The 19,784-nt window shown below is 42.4% G+C and overlaps 1 protein-coding gene across 2 annotated transcripts in view; it reads left to right on the forward strand.

Annotated features, from left to right (window-relative positions):
• Window positions 1–19,784, forward strand: part of Pdpk1 (3-phosphoinositide dependent protein kinase 1) — a 78,466-nt gene that overhangs the window by 53,217 nt on the left and 5,465 nt on the right. For both annotated transcript variants that reach the window (XM_021185957.2, XM_021185956.2), the window contains exons 7-13: window positions 847–922; window positions 5,328–5,396; window positions 5,646–5,742; window positions 7,281–7,454; window positions 10,688–10,905; window positions 18,519–18,576; window positions 19,286–19,438. In XM_021185957.2, coding sequence (XP_021041616.1) covers window positions 847–922; window positions 5,328–5,396; window positions 5,646–5,742; window positions 7,281–7,454; window positions 10,688–10,905; window positions 18,519–18,576; window positions 19,286–19,438 — 845 coding nt within the window. The remainder of the gene's footprint in view (window positions 1–846; window positions 923–5,327; window positions 5,397–5,645; window positions 5,743–7,280; window positions 7,455–10,687; window positions 10,906–18,518; window positions 18,577–19,285; window positions 19,439–19,784) is intronic.

Here is a 19,784-nt window from a genome sequence, read left to right on the forward strand (position 1 = left end):
ATCTTCTTAACTCTTCTTTGTCGGGAGAGTCTGTCTGTTTTCTCATCGTGCCTATGCTGACTTTTCCTGCCTGAAACCTGGAACTAGGATGTATCTGTGATCCTGAATGCACTGTTTAGATGAGCTGTGCTTTGGGCATTTCTTTCTTTGTGTGGATTTTCTTCAGAATTTGATAATTCAGCATAACACTAATCACTTTAAACAATATAAAAACGTAGCCCTGTTCTATCTGCCACATGGAAGCTGAGTTCTCACGCTCCTCAGGAGCCTGGAGTAAATGGGACATGGACCTCTGAGGTGGGTTCAGAGCAGATGGTATTCATCCTTAGCTTGAAGATGGCTGTCTCATTGGCCAAGATTATAGGCAGTGGAATGTAGAGGCTCCTCTGGTCTAGAAACCTAAGTCTCATTGCCGTACTACTCTTGAGTACCGAAACTAGTGGTGACTAAAAAGAGGATGGTTTCTGATCTGTAGCTGTTTGGCTTTGCCTCTTGTGTGTTCTATGTATATTTAGGTGCCACAGGTCCAACGAAGTGTACCACGGACAGGACCCTTGTCCTCACGTTGCTTTGCTTTAGTGACAAGGTGATGGATGAATAGATGAATACCTCCTGCAGTTGGGTGTTAGGTAGGAGGTGTCCCATGGATAGGATCCAGTAGGTATCTTTAGGTAGGGTCCTTTGATGGCTCAGTCTATTCCAGGTGACCAGTTAAACTGATGACCAGCTTCCATCTGTATAGTTAGATGTGGATTCCTTGAAGAATAAACAAGAAGGGCAGTGTGGTGGGGGGCCAGGGATTGCATTTTCAAGTGTGACATTTCTTCTTCCCTCCCCACTTTCTAGCCAGGGCCAACTCATTTGTAGGAACAGCACAGTATGTTTCTCCAGAGCTGCTCACAGAGAAGTCGGCGTGTAAAAGGTAACTTGTTTTAATACAACTGCCCTTCTCTTCTCTCTGTGATATCTACTAGGTTTAGTCATAAGGAAATACTATTTGAAAGAGAGACTTTAGTAGGTCTTAACTAGTGAAGTATGAGCCTGGTACAGTGATAAATCCCTTATACTCCCCGTATCTCAGAGGATGAGTTAAGGAGGATCATGAGTACAAATCCAGACTGGGATACATGGTAAAAACCTTATGGCTGAACAAACAAAAATGGTTGGGCTTAATGGTGCATGCCTTTAATTCCAATACTCTTGAGTCAGAGGCAGGTATATCTCTGAATTCAAAGCCATTTTAGTCTATATAGCAAGTTCCAGACCAGCCAGAGACATATAGTGAGACCCAAAGACATCAGTCTTCTTTTTTTTTTTTTTGCTTTTTCTTTGATATGTATGGATTCTGCTTTTATAAATTTATAATTCCTTACTGATTATTGCTTTTTGGGTAGAAAGCCATCCAGTGGACAAATGTGGCTGCCATGCCACAGGATTATAGTAGACATGTAGTGTCGTGGGTTCTTTAGAGATGGATAGAAGCCCTGGAGGGACAAAAGGAAGAAATTTCTAGCCCAGAGCATATAGTCCTGGAGTAGGCTTGGCAGTGGTCATAGCATTGAGGTTTTTTGAGAGATGCAGCTGGACCTTGGTGGTGGTCTCATTCATGAATAGGAGAAGCATTAAATGTGTAGAGTGATGCAGAGACCGGCACTGGAACAGGTGCCTGTTTTTGTTTTGCTTTTTCTGTGAGGGTGTTTTGCCTACAAGTATATCTGTGTACCATGTGCATGTGTGAGGCCCATGAAGACTACAAGATAACGTCAGATATGTTGGAACTGGAGTTAGGATGGTTGCAAAACACTAGGTAAGTTCTGGGAATGGAACCTAGGTCCACGGAATAGCAGTCAGCACTCTTAACCACAGAGTCATCTCTCCAGTCTCCAAGAGACAGGGATTCCATCCACCCACCCATCCATCCACTTGTTTATTTGTTTGTTTGTTTGTTTGTTTAGAGAACAGAGATTAGAGAGTAAAGAAGGGACGTTCTAGAGGGAGACAATGACCTAAGGTCATACTAGTCAAAAGCACTGTCTTAAGAGACTAAAGAGCAACCTTAGGGTATAGATTCATGACTTGAAGAGCAGGCCCAGGAGACAGAGTCTATTCCTTGAAGATATGGCTAGGTGCTTCTTGTATTGAGCTAAACTGGTTTGTATCTGGTTTAGCCCCAGCTGTGTGGCCTTTTGTGAGGATCCTGTCCTCGAAGTTTGCACAGCTTTCCTTCCTGTCATTTCTTCCTAGTATGGTGAGTGTGTCAGCTCCAGGCTCCAGGGAGTCAGGCACATGAGCCATCAGTATGCAGGGAGGATGTATATGTATGTTTGCTGTATGGAGTTCTTCTCTATGATATATAAAACATGGATAGAGGAAATTGTGCAGATGGAACAGTGTTTTGAGAGAGCCATCACTGTGTCTTTAGCTTTTGAATTTTTTTTTGAAAAATTATTTTTAAAGATTTACTTAATTATATGTAAGTACACTGTAGCTGTCCTCAGATACTCCAGAAGAGGGCATCAGATTTCGTTATGGATGGTCGTGAGCCACCATGTGGTTGCTGGGATTTGAACTCGGGACCTTTAGAAGAGCAGTCGGTGCTCTTAACCACTGAGCCATCTCGCCAGCCCCTAGCTTTTGAATTTTAAGTCTTGTGAAGCTCACTAAAATATTGAGTCTTTTTCTCTAACAATTTATAGGAATGCCTATAAATTACTATAAACTATAGAAAATTAGTCTCTGTGTGTATGTTCACAGATAATTGGTACTTATCATTTTTTTTGTGCATTTTTTGAATGTTTTAAGTTTTCAAACACATGCAGTCCATATAGTATACCCAGTATGAGTTCTCTTGGTTTCATGATGATGCATCACCTGATTCATTAAGAGTATCTGTATACATCTTTATTCCAGCTGTGCATTTTTTCTGTTGCATTGGAGTATCATAATGTATTGAGCTGTCCTGTGGATAGTGGTGATATGCCTCTATGTACCCTGGGGATGACACAGGCACTTGGCCTCAGGGTTACCCTCTCTTCCCTCTGATGAAACAGAGCTGGAGCTCTGGAGTTCCTACTTCAAGGTTATTCCACAGAGGAGATGCTCCCTAAACCCTTACTGTTGAAGTTCCCAGATGAGGGGACATTGAAAGGCCCTGGGTGGTTTCTGCTTTGGTGTAGCTACTTTGCTACTTTTATTTGGTTGGTTTTTGTTTGTTTGTTTTTTGAGACAGGGTTTCTCTATGTAGCCCTGGCTATCCTGGAACTCACTTTGTAGACCAGGCTGGCCTCGAACTCAGAAATCCGCCTGCCTCTGCCTCCCAAATACTGAGTGCTGGAATTAAAGACATGCACCACCACGCCCCGCCACTACTTTGCTACTTGATTTTCTTGATTCACTCCCTGTTTCACCTAGACAAAGACTAAAGAAAATCAGGCATACAAAATAGTAAAATAGGGCTGGAGAGATGGCTCAGTGGTTAAGAGCACTACCGGCTGTTGTTCCAGAAGGCCTAGGTTCAACTCTAGGGTCTTAGCACCCACATGGTGGTCCACAGACATCTCTAACTCTAGTTAGAGAAGGCCTGAAACCCTCTTCTGGCCCACAAAGGCATATTCAATGCATGTGGTGCAGATACATACATACAGTCAAAATATACACAGAAAATAGAACACACACACACACAAATAGTGAGGTGGGCATGGTAGTGCATACTTTTTTCTTCTAGCAGTTGAGGTAGGAGCAAAATCAGGCATGAGTCTTCAGCTCTAGCGGTAGTTCTAGGCCATACTGCGCTGGCTAAGATTTTGTCTCAAAAAGTAAATGCAAACAAATACCCCTCACTACAGTAGTTACCAGCTATATGTAAAATAATTTTTTTTTTTGGTTTTTCGAGACAGGGTTTCTCTGTATAGCCCTGGCTGTCCTGGAACTCACTCTGTAGACCAGGCTAGCCTCGAACTCAGAAATCCGCCTGCCTCTGCCTCTGCCTCCCGAGTGCTGGGATTAAAGGCGTGCGCCACCACGCCCGGCGTAAAATAATTTTTTATTCCTTCACACTGTTAATGTATAACTCAGATTTTTAATTTTAGAATTGTGTTCTGTTTCAGGGCCTTACCTGGCCCTGGCCCTAAGTGCTAGTGACATCGGGCAAGGATAGATCTTGGCTACAAGATTTGATTTTTGTGCCTGCTGTTGTCTTAAGTGGCGTTGGTTGTTCATGTCCTATGATGCCAAACTACTACTAGCAGCCCACAAAACCTGCATACACCTAGTACTTGGGGATAGTTGAGAATGGAAGGCAAAATCAGGTGTATGATGTCATCTCAGTGACTCAAGAGAGTGTTTTGACAGAAGAGAGGGGCCAATCTCAGGGCTCCTGATAGCTGGGCATCTGTGACATCTATCTATATTGAGGAAACTAAGAGATATTCAGAATGGTAAACTTGTAAGACTGAGACGAGGATAGATTGAGACTCTTGTGAGTTTGGGGTCGGCTTGGGCAGTATAGAAAAACCCTCTCTCAAAAGACAAAAGAATAATTACAAATAAAATGGACAGTCTAAAATTTTTAAGTTTTATTTTGTTTTAGTTTTTTTGAGACAGCTCTGCTGTTCTGGAACTCCCGTTTGTAAGCAAGGCTAGCCTTGACTTGAACTCAGAGATCTACCTGCCTCTGCCTCAAGTGCTGGGATTAAAGGCGTGCGCCATCTAGCCTTACTACTAGTCTAGATGTTTTTAGAAGAGGAGCAGGACTTTGTTTAACAGAATCCAAAAAGGGAAGGACAGGGTGCAGAGCACGTGCTGTATATATCCTGGGAAGGTTCTTTTGAGCCTCACATGCATCCAGCTCTCACATCTCTTCTGAGGTGAGCACAAATCATGTCCATAGAACATGTGAGGTAATCATAGCATATCACCCAAAGCTGTCTCTTCCAGCCCCATTGCCTAGTCACGGGAGCTTCTCCCTGGTTAGCAGTCATCTTCAGCTCCCATCTTACCTGATTTGTAGCAGCCTGGCGTGGCAGCATGTTGGCAGTGAATTATGCTCTTTAAGAATGAGAAAGGGACACATGGGAAAGTTGTTACCCTGCAGTAGAAGTGACATCTGCAGGGGAGATGGTACCTGTTTCTGTCGAGTATAGTACCATCTGACTCCGGTCACAGGGAGATTAGATGCCCAGGAAACAAACGCAAACTTCAGCATCCCTGGTCTTAAGAAATAGGAGTAAAGTGGAGGCTGGAGCTGGGGTGGTATAGACAGAGACTGTAAAATTTGTCATTTAAATTATACCAATGCCATTTTTCTTTGTGTTTTCCCTACCTTAAAGTTCAGACCTTTGGGCCCTTGGATGTATAATCTATCAGCTCGTGGCAGGACTCCCACCATTCAGAGCCGGGTAAGAGGGGTCCTGTACATTTCAGGGTTCTGAGCTTACCACCACACACCACTGCCAACAGCTACTGGTTGTACCCAGTTGGGGCAGAACTTCTACCACAGCTCAAGAATGAGTGGTGCTTGGGACCTTTAGTAAGATCTGGCCTGGGAATTGAGGGTGACTTTGGGTTGTTCTATAAAAGTACAAGTAGTACTAGAGATTTGAAAACCCTTGCGCAAATAACAGCTTTTCTTTTTTTTTAATTCACAGAAATGAATATCTTATATTTCAGAAGATCATTAAGCTGGAATATCATTTCCCAGAAAAATTCTTCCCTAAGGCAAGAGATCTTGTGGAAAAACTCTTGGTAAGTATTTTGAATTTTCCTGGGCATTCTTTTGAAAGATGTGTTTACAGTGGTTATATAGTCAAATATTTTAACCTTAACTCATTATATTCCCTTTCACTTTTCCAGTGCCTAATTCTTGACTTTAGTAAGACAGGAAATTTAAGTGATTGCCACTGAGTGGGTTTATCCCAGTGACAGATGGCTGTAAATCTTACTTCAGTGACATCTGCCAATACCAACTTTAGAGTTTAAGCTACATGAAGACTTTAAAGATCAAGGTAACAAGGCAGAAACAGATTTACTCTAGAAAGATGTGCCATTTTTATGTTCAGAAGCTGTGGATCGCAGCCCTGTTTGCTTCCTTCCTAAATCTTTAGGAGTCAGGGCCAGTCCTTTATTCCTGGGTAGACCCAGGCTGCTTCTTTTTAACCATCCTTCTGAATTCTTCCTTCATTTCCCTCAGTGGAGAATGGGTTTAAATTAGCCTTGCAGGCTTAGGAGTGACTATGCCACAGCCTTTGAGAGGTATATTTCACCCAGTAAAAGCCTGATTGTTCATTTTCTTTGATCTTAGAGTCAGTTAATTTTTTTCGTTGTGTTAGAATTTTTACCTTTATTTTAAGTTTTAAGAAAGAGACTTGCTGTGTAGGCCAAAAATTGTCCTAAGTGCTTGACAGTGCTCCCACCTCTGCCCGAGTGCTATGATTATAGTTATACACTACCATGTCTGGGTTTTTTGGAACTTACTTTTTAAATCAGGCTGGCCTTGAACTCAAAGACACAGTCTACCTCTACCTCACCACACCCACCCAGCAGCATTTTTGTTTTGTTTCCAGTTTCTTTTCCTCTTTTTTTTTTTTTTTTTTTTTGTTTATTTGTTTTTTGAGACAGGGTTTCTCTGTATAGTCCTGGCTGTCCTGGAACTCACTTTGTAGACCAGGCTGGCCTCGAACTCAGAAATCCACCTGTCTCTGCCTGCCCCCGGCTCTTTCCCTCTTTTTTTAAATAATATTTTTATTCTTTAAGAATTTCAGACATATTTTCAACATATATACTCCCCAACTCCCTCTATTATTACCCTCCCAATCCCTTCCCAGTTTTGAAATTCCTTCTTTCCTTCCTTCCTTCCTTCCTTCCTTCCTTCCTTCCTTCCTTCCTTCCTTCCTTCCTCTCCTTTACCCCCATCAAGTCCAGCTTAGGTTGCCCAGCTAGTCTTAGGAGTGGGGCCTGCTCTGTGTGTAGGCAGCCTACCAGGGGCCACATCATTTTATAACATTTTGAGCTGCAGGCTTTAAAAAGATACTTGTTGTCCTCTGTATTTTGAGGTTGAGATTTCTTTTTACCTGTGGAAAGAAAGGGGCAGAGCCTTGGTCTGAGGCAAGAGTTCTAGTTAATCTTGACTTTTTTCTGCCATGGCATGAACAGGCCTGGGGAATGGACCACAGTGTCCCAAGTCTTTCCAGGAGGTTTCAGGGCTTGAAAACACTTCCACAAAATAAACAAACAAGTAATTACATTTCAACCCTTGCCGTGACATGTCTTGGCTATCATTTAAGGTTTTAGATGCCACAAAGCGTTTAGGATGTGAAGAGATGGAAGGGTACGGGCCTCTCAAAGCTCATCCATTCTTTGAGACCATCACTTGGGAGAATTTGCACCAGCAGACACCTCCGAAGCTCACAGCTTACTTACCAGCCATGTCAGAGGATGATGAAGACTGCTATGGCAACGTAAGCTGGCACACATGGGGTGTAGCCCAGGCAAAAAGAAATTCTGCTTGCCATGCTATGTGAATATGACTCCTTGGGACCTTAATTTGTGTTATTACTGGTTAAAATGTGTGAGTGACTGTTGTGGACCTGGTGATGGTTGACTGCTTTGCTGTAATAAGTAAATGACCAGCACACCTTGTGTAGGCTGATTCCTGTTCTTATTTCCTCAGCTGATGAGCGTTTACCTGTTTGGGGGACAGATGGGAGGCAGGATGTGGTCTGGACCTGTAGATGAGAGAGTAGTGCCCTGCCATAACCCTCACTGCCTGACACTGGGTCTTCTGGAAAGCTCACCATTGCTAGTTTGTGGCTCAGAGCTTTCCTGATTATTTTTTTTAAATGCTCTGGAATGCTTTTTCATTTTACCAAGAGATCCCAGAGCTATTGATTTAGTTTCCAGGAATGTGCTATGGGAAGATTCCTGTAGCTTGATGCTTAGCAGTAGGTGCCTACTCTGTTCCCAGGGGGACCACCTGGGTTTGTGGGCAGTTGCTGTCACTGGCTTCAAAGCAGCTTGTCTCTAAAGAATTGAAAACAGACACAAGATCTTAAATATACTTTGTTCTTAAAACTTCCTCTCTTGATAACTGGGAAATACCAGCAAAAGAAACAGATAAAAGAAACCACAGCGTGCTTCCATGGTTTCAGTCTTACTTACCCAGACTCTTCTTTCATTATGACCTTTAAATTTTTTAATAGTTTATTGATTCAAATCAGTTTTCCTCATTTGATTTCTGTTTTCTTGGCTTGTTCTAACCAGTTGCCATGCATAGAATTCTGTTCAACTGACTGAGCAATTCTAACATTTATCTAAAAGCCTTCCAAAGCAGCCAGGGTTGAGGGAAAGGGGGTGTGATCTCAGCATTCAGAAGGCTAAGGCAAGAAGATTGAAAGCTAGAGCTGGAGAGATGACTCAGTGGTGAAGAGAACTTTTTCTCCTTCCAGCCACTGTGAGTTTGATTCCTAGCAACCACAAGTTGGCCTACAGCTGTCTGTAATTTTAGTTCCAGAAGATCCAACATCTTTTCTGCCTTTTGGGAGCACTAGGCACACACATGGTGCATCTGTCTGTCTGTCTACCTGCCTGTCTACCTAGATCTATCTCTGGATAGATGGATGGATGGATGGACAGACAGAGGACAGACAGACAGACAGACAGACAGACAGACAGACAGACAGACAGACAAATGTGCAAGCAAAAGTCCTGTATACATAAAATAGTAAATACAAAGATTGAAAGTTCATGGTCAGTCTGGCTACAAAGGTAGGTACTGTCTCAGAACAAAACAAACAGAAAACCCAAAGGTCTTCTAAAGCTACATTAAAGCCATTGCTATTTGGCATATCTCCATTTTTTTCCTAAAATGTTCTTTGTGCCCAGACTTTTAGGGAATGAAACTCAAGTGCATCTATACTGATGGCTAGTTTCTGTGTAGTGCGCTACCTGCAGAGAACGTAGGCCCTGAGCCAGGAGTTCCTGCCCCTACAAAGCCTCTTAAGTGCTCCTGAGTGGTGGTGTCCTTTTGGGTCATGTCATGGAGTGCTGGTGGGATCCTCCCTACTAGGACTGTCATCCTTTCGGAAGTTAACCAGGAATGGGAGGCAGTCCTACAGCTTACGGTCTCTGTGCCTTCTTCCCTCCACTTGCAAGGGCAGCTATTTTTTAAGGAACGCATAAGCTCCATTATCTTCAATCTCAGCAGCCAGGAGGGTTTCTTCATGTGTGTTTGTACATGTATATGCATCAGAATGTCTCTACAGGCCTGCTCTGCACTGCTGAGGACATGGCTTTTTTTTATTGAAAGCTTTGACTTCTACCTGTATAACCTGGTTCTGAGTGGCAGCAATTTGGTTTTGTTGGGTGCCTGCTCGGCTCTTTCAGTGTGGTTTAAGGACTGTGTAAGCATCTAGGCAGATAGTTTCCTGTACAGAGTTCACCTTTAGATAGTGAAATTGGTCCTGGGGAGTGCTGGAACGACGGCGTCTACTCTGAAGGTGCTCTTTAGTGACGTGGAGAGGCAGCTTTGTGCTGGTTTACATTCAGTGTTGGCTAGAGGAAAGTGACTCTGAGCTTCAATTTCTGTGTCAGAAATTGAAGCCACATACTGGTTCTAAAAGATTTTGTGGGGATACCTCTCCCTCCAGTAGAAGTATGGTAGTCATTTCTGTAAATTGAAGCAGAGACATCATTCCTCTCACTGGGGAACCTTCATGAAGGAAGTGGAGACAGTGCTAGCATGTGAATATGAAGTCAGCAGATGGAGCAGTGACTGCCGTGGGACTGAGGGCCACTGGGCAACAGCAAGGAGGTGGACACGGGGCTTGTAGAATCTGCAGAGGGTAGGGGGCTGATCTCTGTAGATCTGTAGTCAGGCCTCTCTTTCTGGAAACTCTGTAGATCTGGAAGGCAGGGCTCAAGAGTGTGAAGCCTGTACCTAGCATAGCTATCTGCCCGGGGTGGCCATACCTAACGTTAGCATGTTCAAAAATCTTTGCCCTGTCATCGCCTGGAAGAGTGCTAGATAGGCTGTGGCCTGCGTGGCATGCTGTGAATAGTCCTGCTTTCTGCTGTGTCAACATTGGCTTGGTTTGTTTTTTTTCCATTTTTTTTCAAGACAGGGTTTCTCTGTGTAGTCCTGGCTGTCCTGGAACTCACTCTGTAGACCAAGCTGGCCTCGAACTCAGAAATCCACCTGCCTCTGCCTCCCAAGCGCTGGGATTAAAGGCGTGCGCCACCACACATGTCTGGTTTGTATTTTAAAAAACAAATGTAAGCTAAATCAAGCTATGCAGTGGCTCTAAAACCTAAGATTCCGGGACTAAAAGGAAAGTGTACTTGATTACTGAGCTCCCTGCCAGGAGCATGGCTTGGAGTGCTGTGCTGGTGAGGGTCCCAGGTTCCTTTTCCCTGGAGATGAAGGATTTGGTTGGTATAGCCCCTCTTTGACCTCTGTTTCTATCAGAAGAGGAACCTGTGGCAGAAGGTCCAGCCTTGCCTTGGTTCAGTGGTCCAATAGCTGTTGGAAGAGAATCTGTCTATATACATCAAAAGGGATCAGTAGTCCACCTGCCTTTGGCGTGTCTTTAAGCTTGCCAGGTTATGAGTGGCTGTGGGGGCCAGGCAATGTGGGAGGGGTCTTTGGCCTTAAAGACAAATTAAGGTAGCTTTCTCTTCTCCTTCTTCCCTGCAGTACGACAATCTCCTGAGCCAGTTTGGCTTCATGCAGGTGTCATCCTCCTCCTCTTCCCACTCCCTGTCTACGGTGGAAGCCAGCCTGCCCCAGAGGTCGGGCAGCAACATAGAGCAGTACATCCATGATTTGGACACTAACTCTTTTGAACTAGACTTACAGTTTTCAGAAGATGAAAAAAGGTTGTTATTGGAAAAGCAAGCCGGTGGAAACCCTTGGTAAGAACTATAGGCGTCAGCAGCCCTGTCTAGAATGCAGGATGCCCGGGAGCAGACATGGGCTGGGTTAGTTGTCCTTGACTCACCTCTCCAGTGCTTTGCAAAGAAACAAAGTTCCCAGGTTCTTAGGAGACTTCAGGAACGGGGCTTGAATTACATTGCTTCTTTGACAATTTTTTTTTACATGTTTTTACATCTTTAAAAAAATAAAAATTAAAAAAAAAATGCTGGGCGGTGGTGGTGCATGCCTTTAATCCCAGAGCATGGGAGGCAGAGGCAGGCAGATTTCTGAGCCTTTCAACAGCCTGGTCTACAGAGTGAGTTCCAGGACAGCCAGGGCTACACAGAGAAACCCTGTCTCAAAAAACCAAAAAAATTAAAATTAAAATTGTAAGACATATATATATATATACACACACACACACATACATACATACATACACATACATACACATATGTATATATGTGAATGTATGAATATATATTATATATATTATATAATATATATTATATATGAATATATATATATATTATATATATGAAATCCATTCTCTATCCTGCCAACAATTTCTTTACAATGTTCATCCAACTGGTTCCTCTTTTAAATCCAAGTCTGCTGAAAGGGCTTCAGTATTTTTACCTGGCACTCCACCACGCTTCTTTTTTTTTTTTTTTTTTTTTTTTTTGGACAAAGTCAAAAGGCTTTTTTGACAAAGCCACTATGTAGACCACACTGGCCTCAAAATGATACAAATCTGCTTGCCTCTGCCTCCCAAATGCTAGGATTAAAGATGTGTGCCATGATGCCTGACTTTTTTTCTTCTAGTATTTTTATGCTATTTAAACTAATGCTAATTTAAACTTTAAATTTTTAAGTTTATTCTTTGATAATTTTATACATGTATATAATATATTTTGAGTATATCTATCCCCATTACACTTGAACATTTTTTGTGTCAATGAGCTCTCTCAGGAATATGTATTTGGGTGTAAGGGGAGGAGGAAAACTGCGGGCTTGTTAAGGCAGGAGGGAAGAATGTGCAAGACTCAGGAGACTTGTGATGAGGAAGAGAACCCTTAGTAGCTTTTCCTGAGGGATGCAGGTGGCTAAGACTAGAATGTTTTACCATCAAAACGTATTTTCTCTAGAAAAATTAAATGAAGATATTGGCTCCTAGAGATAATCTACAATTCCAAGGAGTTTGTCTAGTAACTCCTTCTTTCCTAAGGTGCTAGTACTATTAAGGAGAGGAGAAAAGGATTTTTGATTTTGCTCTTTTTATTTATCACTTTAAAAAAAATTTTAAAGAAGTTGTGTGTGTGTGTGTGTGTGTGTGTGTGTGTTCACATGAGTGCAGGTATGTGAGGAGGCCAGAAGTGCTGGGTCACCTGGGGCTGGAGTAACAGGTGCTGTGAGCCACATGATGTGGGTGCTGGGATTGAACCTTGGGTCCTTAGGAGAGCTATAAATGCTCTTAAAGGCCGAGCCATGTATCAGCTCCTTATTTGTTCATCTTTTAATTAATGTGGTTTCATTATGGTATTCCCACATGTGTTTTGTTTTTATTGATTCTCCCTCCCATTCCTTTGCCACTCCCAGATTTGTACTCCTCCTACCTCCAGTAGTGTTCGTTCCACTTTCAGATGACATGTATTCTCTTTTTGTTTGTTTTGTTTTGTTGAGACAGGCTTTCTCTGTCTGACCCAGGCTGTCCTGGAACTCCTGTCTCTGCCTCCCGTGTGTTGTTGAGTGTGCTACCACTGCCTGGCTCAGATTATATTTATTCTATTACCCCTAACCCTAACCCTTTTGAAACTTACCTTACCCTTCCTTAGCCTCCCTTAAGACTTTCCTTTACCCCTTATGGTTCTCTTTCTAGTTTCACAACCTACACTTGTCCTCAAAAGTCCCCACCCCATACATGTGCTCGCGCGTGCAAACACACACACACACACACACACACACACACACACACACACATTAGAATTAGGATCTGCATGTGAGAGAACATGATTTCTTGCAACTTTTTTCTTTTTGTCTTTTGAGATAGAGTCTCACTGTGGCAGAATGAAGTGTTTATCCCAAGGTAACCGTAGACTTGTGACAATACTTCTACTTTAGCCATGTAAGTGTTATAGTTACAGGTATGAGTCACCGAGGACCACTTTTTCACATCCATTCATCCTTTGATGCAGACGAGGCTTGTTCCATTTTCTTGCTGATGTGAATAATGGAATAGTAAGCATGGACGTGCATCTGTCTCTGTGATGGACACCCTGAGTATATCCTAGGAGTGACAGAAGGGATATATGGCAGTTCAAGTTTTAGTTCTGTCTTTAAGATTTGTTTTTAATTTTTTTTTTTGTTCATGTGCTTGTATCTGCCACATGTTTGTGGATACCTGAAGTGTTCAAGAGAGTGTCCAGGTCTCCTGGAGCTGGAGTTATAGGTGGATTTGAGCCATATGATAGGGGTTGTGGGAACAGTGCTCTCTGTCCTTTGGAAAGAACAGAGTATGCTTTTAATCACTGGCCATCTCTTCAGCCCCTATAATTTTATTCGTTTGAGAGACCGCTATACTAATTTCTACTCTGTGCACAGTAAGAGTTCTTCTTTCCTCTGTGTAGCCCTGGCTGTCCTGGAACACACTATGTAGACCAGACTGTCCTCATGCTCGGAGACCTACCTCTAGCATCTCTGCCTCCAGAGTGCTGGTGTTAGAGGTGTCGTCACCACCACCCAGCATCATCCTTTGTTTTCTTGGTAGCTGTTCTGACTGGGATGAGATAAGATCTCAAAATAGTTTGAATTTACATTTCCCTAGTGGATGTTGAATACTTTTTAAAAATGTGTATTAGCCATTTATCTTTCTTCTTTTGAGAACTCTCTAGTTCCTTAACTTACTTATTGATCTGAAGTTTGGATTTTCTAAGTGTTTAATTTTATAGTGCTTTACATATTCTAGACATTAACCCCTGTGTGAAGTGTGGCTAGTAAAGATTTTCTCCCATTATGAAATCTAAGGGAGATTTTGATCAAAATAATTTTAGCTGTTAGGTACAGTGCTGAGTCAGGGCATCCTGGGCTTCTGAATCCTGAATCCCCAGCTGTCCTGCTTTCTAAAGCCTCATGTAGGAACCCTTCCTCTTAGAGGCTGCTCAGAAGCACTGTCTCAATGGGTGTGTGTTTCAGCTCTTCTGGGGTTTTCGCCTCTGCCTAGGGCTGTGAGTGCTAGACAGAACAAGAAGCCTATGGTCTCTTGGCTGCTGTCTTTAGTTTTGGGATTCTCTATCCTTTCCAGTCTTAAGCCAAGTGGTGGTAGTCCCAGCATTCAGGAGGCAGGGGCAGGCTGATCTCTTGAGTTTGGGGCTAACCTGATCTACAAAGTGAGTTCCAGGACAGCCAGGGCTATGTAGAGAAACCCTGTCTTTAAAAAAAAAAAAAAAAAAAAAAAAAAAAAAAAAAACGATTTCAGTTCTATGTGGAAAGTGATGCCTCTGCAGAGCTTCAGGGATTTCCTATCCTTCTTGTGACAAAATTAATATGTTAATGCTAAAATAATACTTATCTTTTTCTCACTGTTATTTGCTGCTAGTATTATGCAGTGGAGTTTTTCAGTGGTCACATACTGGGTGGACATTATCTTGACAGTACATTGAATGCATGTACATGTTATTTTCTTTGAATTTTCTGTAGTAGAATTATGGCTTAAAGATGTGTATTTTTGAGATTACTATATCCTAACAGTTTCACTATACTCTAACCTAGCAATCTTCAGTTATACCTACTATAGTTAATTTGTAATTCTAATCATCTAGTAAGTCATTACTTTAAAATTCTGACCATTCATGTGCCTATACAGAAATACAAGTAAAGTTTGTTGCTCTGTTTTGCAATAATATCAAAAAAATATATTAAAAGTATTATTAAACATCTGTAAGTTTTATCTAAACCAGTAACATTTGATACATTTATAGTACAAATGTGAGCATGGATAATAACTTAAAAGATTTTTTTTTTTCTCAGTAGTCACCATTTAAGTCTTTAAAAGATGTAAGTGACGATGGAGATGGCTCAGTCAGTAAAAGTCTTGCTGTACAACCCTGAGGACCTGAGTTCAAGTTCTAACAACCACATAAAGAATTAGGTGTGGGGGAGGCAGAGAGAGTATGCTATCTGGGGCTTCCAGCCAATCTAGCCAAATTGGTGAACTCTAGGTTTGGTGGAGAGAGCTTGGAAAAATGGCTCAATGGCTAAGAACAGTTGTTGCTCTTGCAGAGAACTCAGATTCAATTCCCAGTACCCATATGATGGCTTGCAACCATCAATAACTCTAGTTCCTTTCCTGACTGTCACAGGTACCAGGCATATACACGATATAGGCTCATGTACATAAATAAATGTAAAAAAAGATAAGGTGGCATCCTAGTCATTGTTCTACTGCTCTGAAGAGCTACTATGACCAAGACAACTTTTATGAGAGCATTAATTAAGGGCTAGTAAGTATCATTATCATGGTTGGGAGCATGGCCCCATGTGGGCAGGTTGGAGTTGGAGCAATAGCTGGGAGCTTTGCATCCTTATCTTCAGACACAGAGAGAGATACTGGGCCAGCTGTGGGCTTTTGAAACCTCAAAGTCTGCCTCTAATGACACACTTCCTCCAAAAAGGTCACACCTCTGTTCTTTCAAATAGTTCCACTCCCGATGACTAAGCATTCAAATATTTGAGCTTTTGGGGGCCATTCTCATTCAAAGTACCATAGGTAAAGATACACATAAAACAAAACAAACAAACAAACAAAAAAAACAAAAACAAAAAAAGGAGATCCAATGAGGGAGATACCTAATATTGAACTCTGACCTGCCACACACAGATTTGAGTTTTCTGAAGAAAACATGGTTGTAAGAACTGCAGAGCTCGGGCTGGTGAGATGGCTCAGTGGGTAAGAGCACCCGACTGCTCTTCCAAAGGTCAGGAGTTCAAATCCCAGCAACCACATGGTGGCTCACAACCATCCGTAACAAGATCTGACTCCCTCTTCTGGAGTGTCTACAGTGTACTTACATATAATAAATAAAAAAAAAAGAACTGCAGAGCTCAAACTGTCCACCCTCACAGAGGAACAAATTGGTAAGGAGGCTGTAGCACAGCATAGAATCACCGTAGAGAGCGTGCTCTCTATGATATGCAAAGGAGGCATCTCACAGTGAAGAGAACATTTCTGAAAATCACTGTAAGAAAGTACACTGGGAAAAGTAGGCATATAAGAGATGGGGAAGATCCACAAATGAAGCACTGGCCATCACATTCCTTTCAAGAACATTGAGGACGTGCCTTTCATCACCAGGAACAAGACCAGTGACACTGTTGCAGATGGCTATTTCAGCAAATTACTGGTTTAAAAAACAAGAAGGATGGGGGCTGGTGAGATGGCTCAGTGGGTAAGAGCACCCGACTGCTCTTCCAAAGGTCCAGAGTTCAAATCCCAGCAACCACATGGTGGCTTACAACCATCCGTAACAAGATCTGGCGTCCTCTTCTGGAGTGTCTGAAGACAGCTACAGTGTACTTACATATAATGAATAAATAAATCTTTAAAGAAAAAAATTAAAAAAAAAAAAAACAAAACAAGAAGGATGCACTTAAGATATGGCCCAGTATAGAGTAAATCATTTGTAGGCATGTATATGAGTACATGCTAATAAATAAATTGTGTGTGTGTGTGTGTGTATGTATACCATAGAGCATGTATGGAAGTTAGGCTTATTGGCAAGGGCCATTAACTACTGAGTCATTTTGCTTTTGTGTTTTTTGTTGTTTGTTTGCTTGCTTGCTTGATTGCTTGTTTTTCCTGAGACAGGGTTTCTCTGTGTAGCCCTGGCAGTTTTAGAACTCACTTTGTAGACCAAGCTGGCCTTGAACTCAGAAGTCTGCCTGTCTCTGCCTCCCCAAGTGCTGGGATTAAAGTGCACTATTAAAGATGTGCACCACCACCGCCTGACATGTTTATTATTTTTAGTTAAATAATTGAAGCTGGGATGGTGATATATACTTATAATCCCAGCACATAAGGCAGAGGCAAGAGGATTGAGGCCAGCCGAGTCTGTGAAGGTTCTAGGCAAGACAAACAATAAAACAAAGGTGAGTACGTACTTAAAAGTGCGTGTTAAAGTTTTCTGGACCATGTATTGGTAGTTACAGTCCAGAGAGAATAATGCTAATAATAATGCTAACATCCCTTTAGTGTTAGAGGAGAGTGTAATTCATGAGGCCTGTGCTGGAGAGAGGGTTCAATGGCTAAGAGCACTGGCTGTTCTTGCAGAGGACACAGGTTCATTTTCTAGCAAATAGTGGCTCACAGCCATCCATTAACTCTTAATTCCAGGCAATCTGATGCCTCTCTGACCTCCATTGGCACCAGGCACATACATCGCATACATACATATATACAGACAAAATGCTCATGCAAAGAATAAAGAATAAAACTAAAAAAAGTAAAATAAAATAACATGATGAGGCCTGAAGGCTAGATTGCTGATATTTAAAACAGATTAATGCCTGCTGTACGGCATCACAGTCTCCTTACCTACGTACAGCCAACTCATTAAAGACATTTGGAATGTCAGGGGCCACTCTCATTCTACACTACAGCTGCACTGCACTCTCCAGGATACTAGATTGAAACATTAAGGCTGTGCTTGGGCCTTACACTAAAGTCCTTAGAGAGTCTTCTTGGGGTCTGTGTGGATGGATATCAGAGGAGAGGACCAGGCTTTGGAGTTTTCCATTATATTACCATTATGTAGTTGACCATGGGTGAAACATGAAATCCTTAGCCTCTGTGTCTTCATCTCTTCGGCATTGATGACAGAGTTTGCCTATTTTAGGAGAGCCATATTGCTATGTATGTATTCAAAGTTGCATATCAAGCCTTGGCATATCAAGTTGCAGCTAGACTAGGCACATTGAAGCTATCTTTAAAGGATTTGTGATTCTATATAACTCTGGATTCTAGGTACTCTTAGGTATCCTGGCTTGAAAAGTAATTTTCAGATTCTAATACTGATTTATGGTGGCCTCTGAAGTTTTTTTTTAACCTAGCATGTTTTGTTTTGGCTCTTTTTGTTTTCTGAGGCAGTGTTCCAGGCTGGCCCAGAACTTGATATGTAGGTGGGATGACCTTAAACTCCTGATCTTCCTGCCTCTGTGTCCCAAGTTGTGGGATTAATGTTATTGTCAGCACACCCAGCCTTACTGCAGCTTTTTTGACATGGTGATGGTGATGGTGATGATATGACATGATATAATATGATGGTGAGGTGGTGGTGGTGGTGGTGTGTGTTAGCTTGCTTCTGTGGCACTATCTTCCAGCCTTCTTATACTATGCAGATATCTCCAGCTAGAAGATGACCTCAGGAATAGATAAAAATCTGTACCCATTGCATCACTACATCTGGGGTATCTCCTGGACCTGAAGAGAGGCTGTGTCTTTGGGGTGGGGTGGAGGACAGTATTTGATGGATATAAAGTCTACAGAAACCCTGTGGGGAATGTCCAAAGTGTAGAGTTTGGAGAACTGCTGGGTCATTCTTCTTTCTTTATTTTTTAGGCACCAGTTTGTAGAAAATAATCTAATATTAAAAATGGGCCCAGTGGATAAGCGAAAGGTGAGTTGGTTCCCTGACCCTCTTCATCCTATGACTTCCTACTGTTTGTAACCCACGTCAGTTCTTCACCCTGGGGTCTTGCCATGAATTGTTGGATATGGCATTCTTCATCTTGGCATGATCTTTGGAGATCATCTCTAGATTTTATAAAGCCAGGAACACTCAGACTCTCGGGGAAGCAGTCAGGTCTGTGGTAAACCAGCCACATGCGCTGGCCACAGGGCATGGTTACGTAAGGCCCAGCTCACTGTGCTAAGGTTTCTGTCACATTGAGGAGAACAGATCATTTCTCAGAGCCCAGCAAGTAGTCTTTCATTAGAAGATTTGAAAATACAGGGGTTGTTGTTTATCGTTTTCTGGGCAACAAGTAGTGCAGAATGTATCAGACTCTGCCAACAGGAGCCTCCTGAACACACTTCCTGGCTGTGTACACTCTGGAAGCGAGAATCTCCATGAAGGTGGACTGAGGCCTGGCCTTAGAAAAGCTGAGGGGTCAGGGCACCACAAGCAGCTATTGAAAGGCATATTGTGAGCTAAACAAGCAGAGACCCGTGCTTATGTAATATTATGTAATATATAGGTTCCAGGTTGAGGAGAAAGTGTCTCGGATGAATGGAGAGGCAGCAGTCAGTCACTATGTCCTGAGCTACTTACCAGTTAATCCCATCTGTGTCTTGATCAAACAGTTTGTTTATTTTATTTGGACCAGGGTTTATTTGCAAGACGACGACAGTTATTACTCACAGAAGGGCCACATTTATATTATGTTGATCCTGTCAACAAGGTCTTGAAAGGTGAAATCCCATGGTCACAAGAACTCCGACCAGAAGCCAAGAATTTTAAAACTTTCTTTGTCCACACGGTGAGTCTATCCCTATAAGGCATCTGACTGTAGCCTCATCATAGGCTTCTATATCTCTGTTGTAAGTGGCCCTTGCTTTGGCCAAGGAAGCATCTAGGATCAGGTCAGCTTCCTGAATCTTAGAGACAGACCTATATGAATAACTTAGGCCTGAATTGGGCCAGGAGATAGATTCTGCTTGATGTTGGTTTCTGGTAGGTCACCTGCCCACGTATTTTAGTTCTGCACTTGTAGAATGAAGAAGCCCACTGTGCCCACAGGCTTCAAAAAGGTGCTGGCACTATTGACAGCAAGATAGGCTGGGTGGGGACTGGACTCCCTGAGGGACATCAGATGCTCTGTTTTG

The sequence above is a fragment of the Mus caroli genome, unplaced genomic scaffold, assembly GCF_978045245.1.
Source record: "Mus caroli unplaced genomic scaffold, Mus_caroli_1 scaffold_18, whole genome shotgun sequence".
In the NCBI taxonomy this organism is placed as follows: Eukaryota; Metazoa; Chordata; class Mammalia; order Rodentia; family Muridae; genus Mus; species Mus caroli.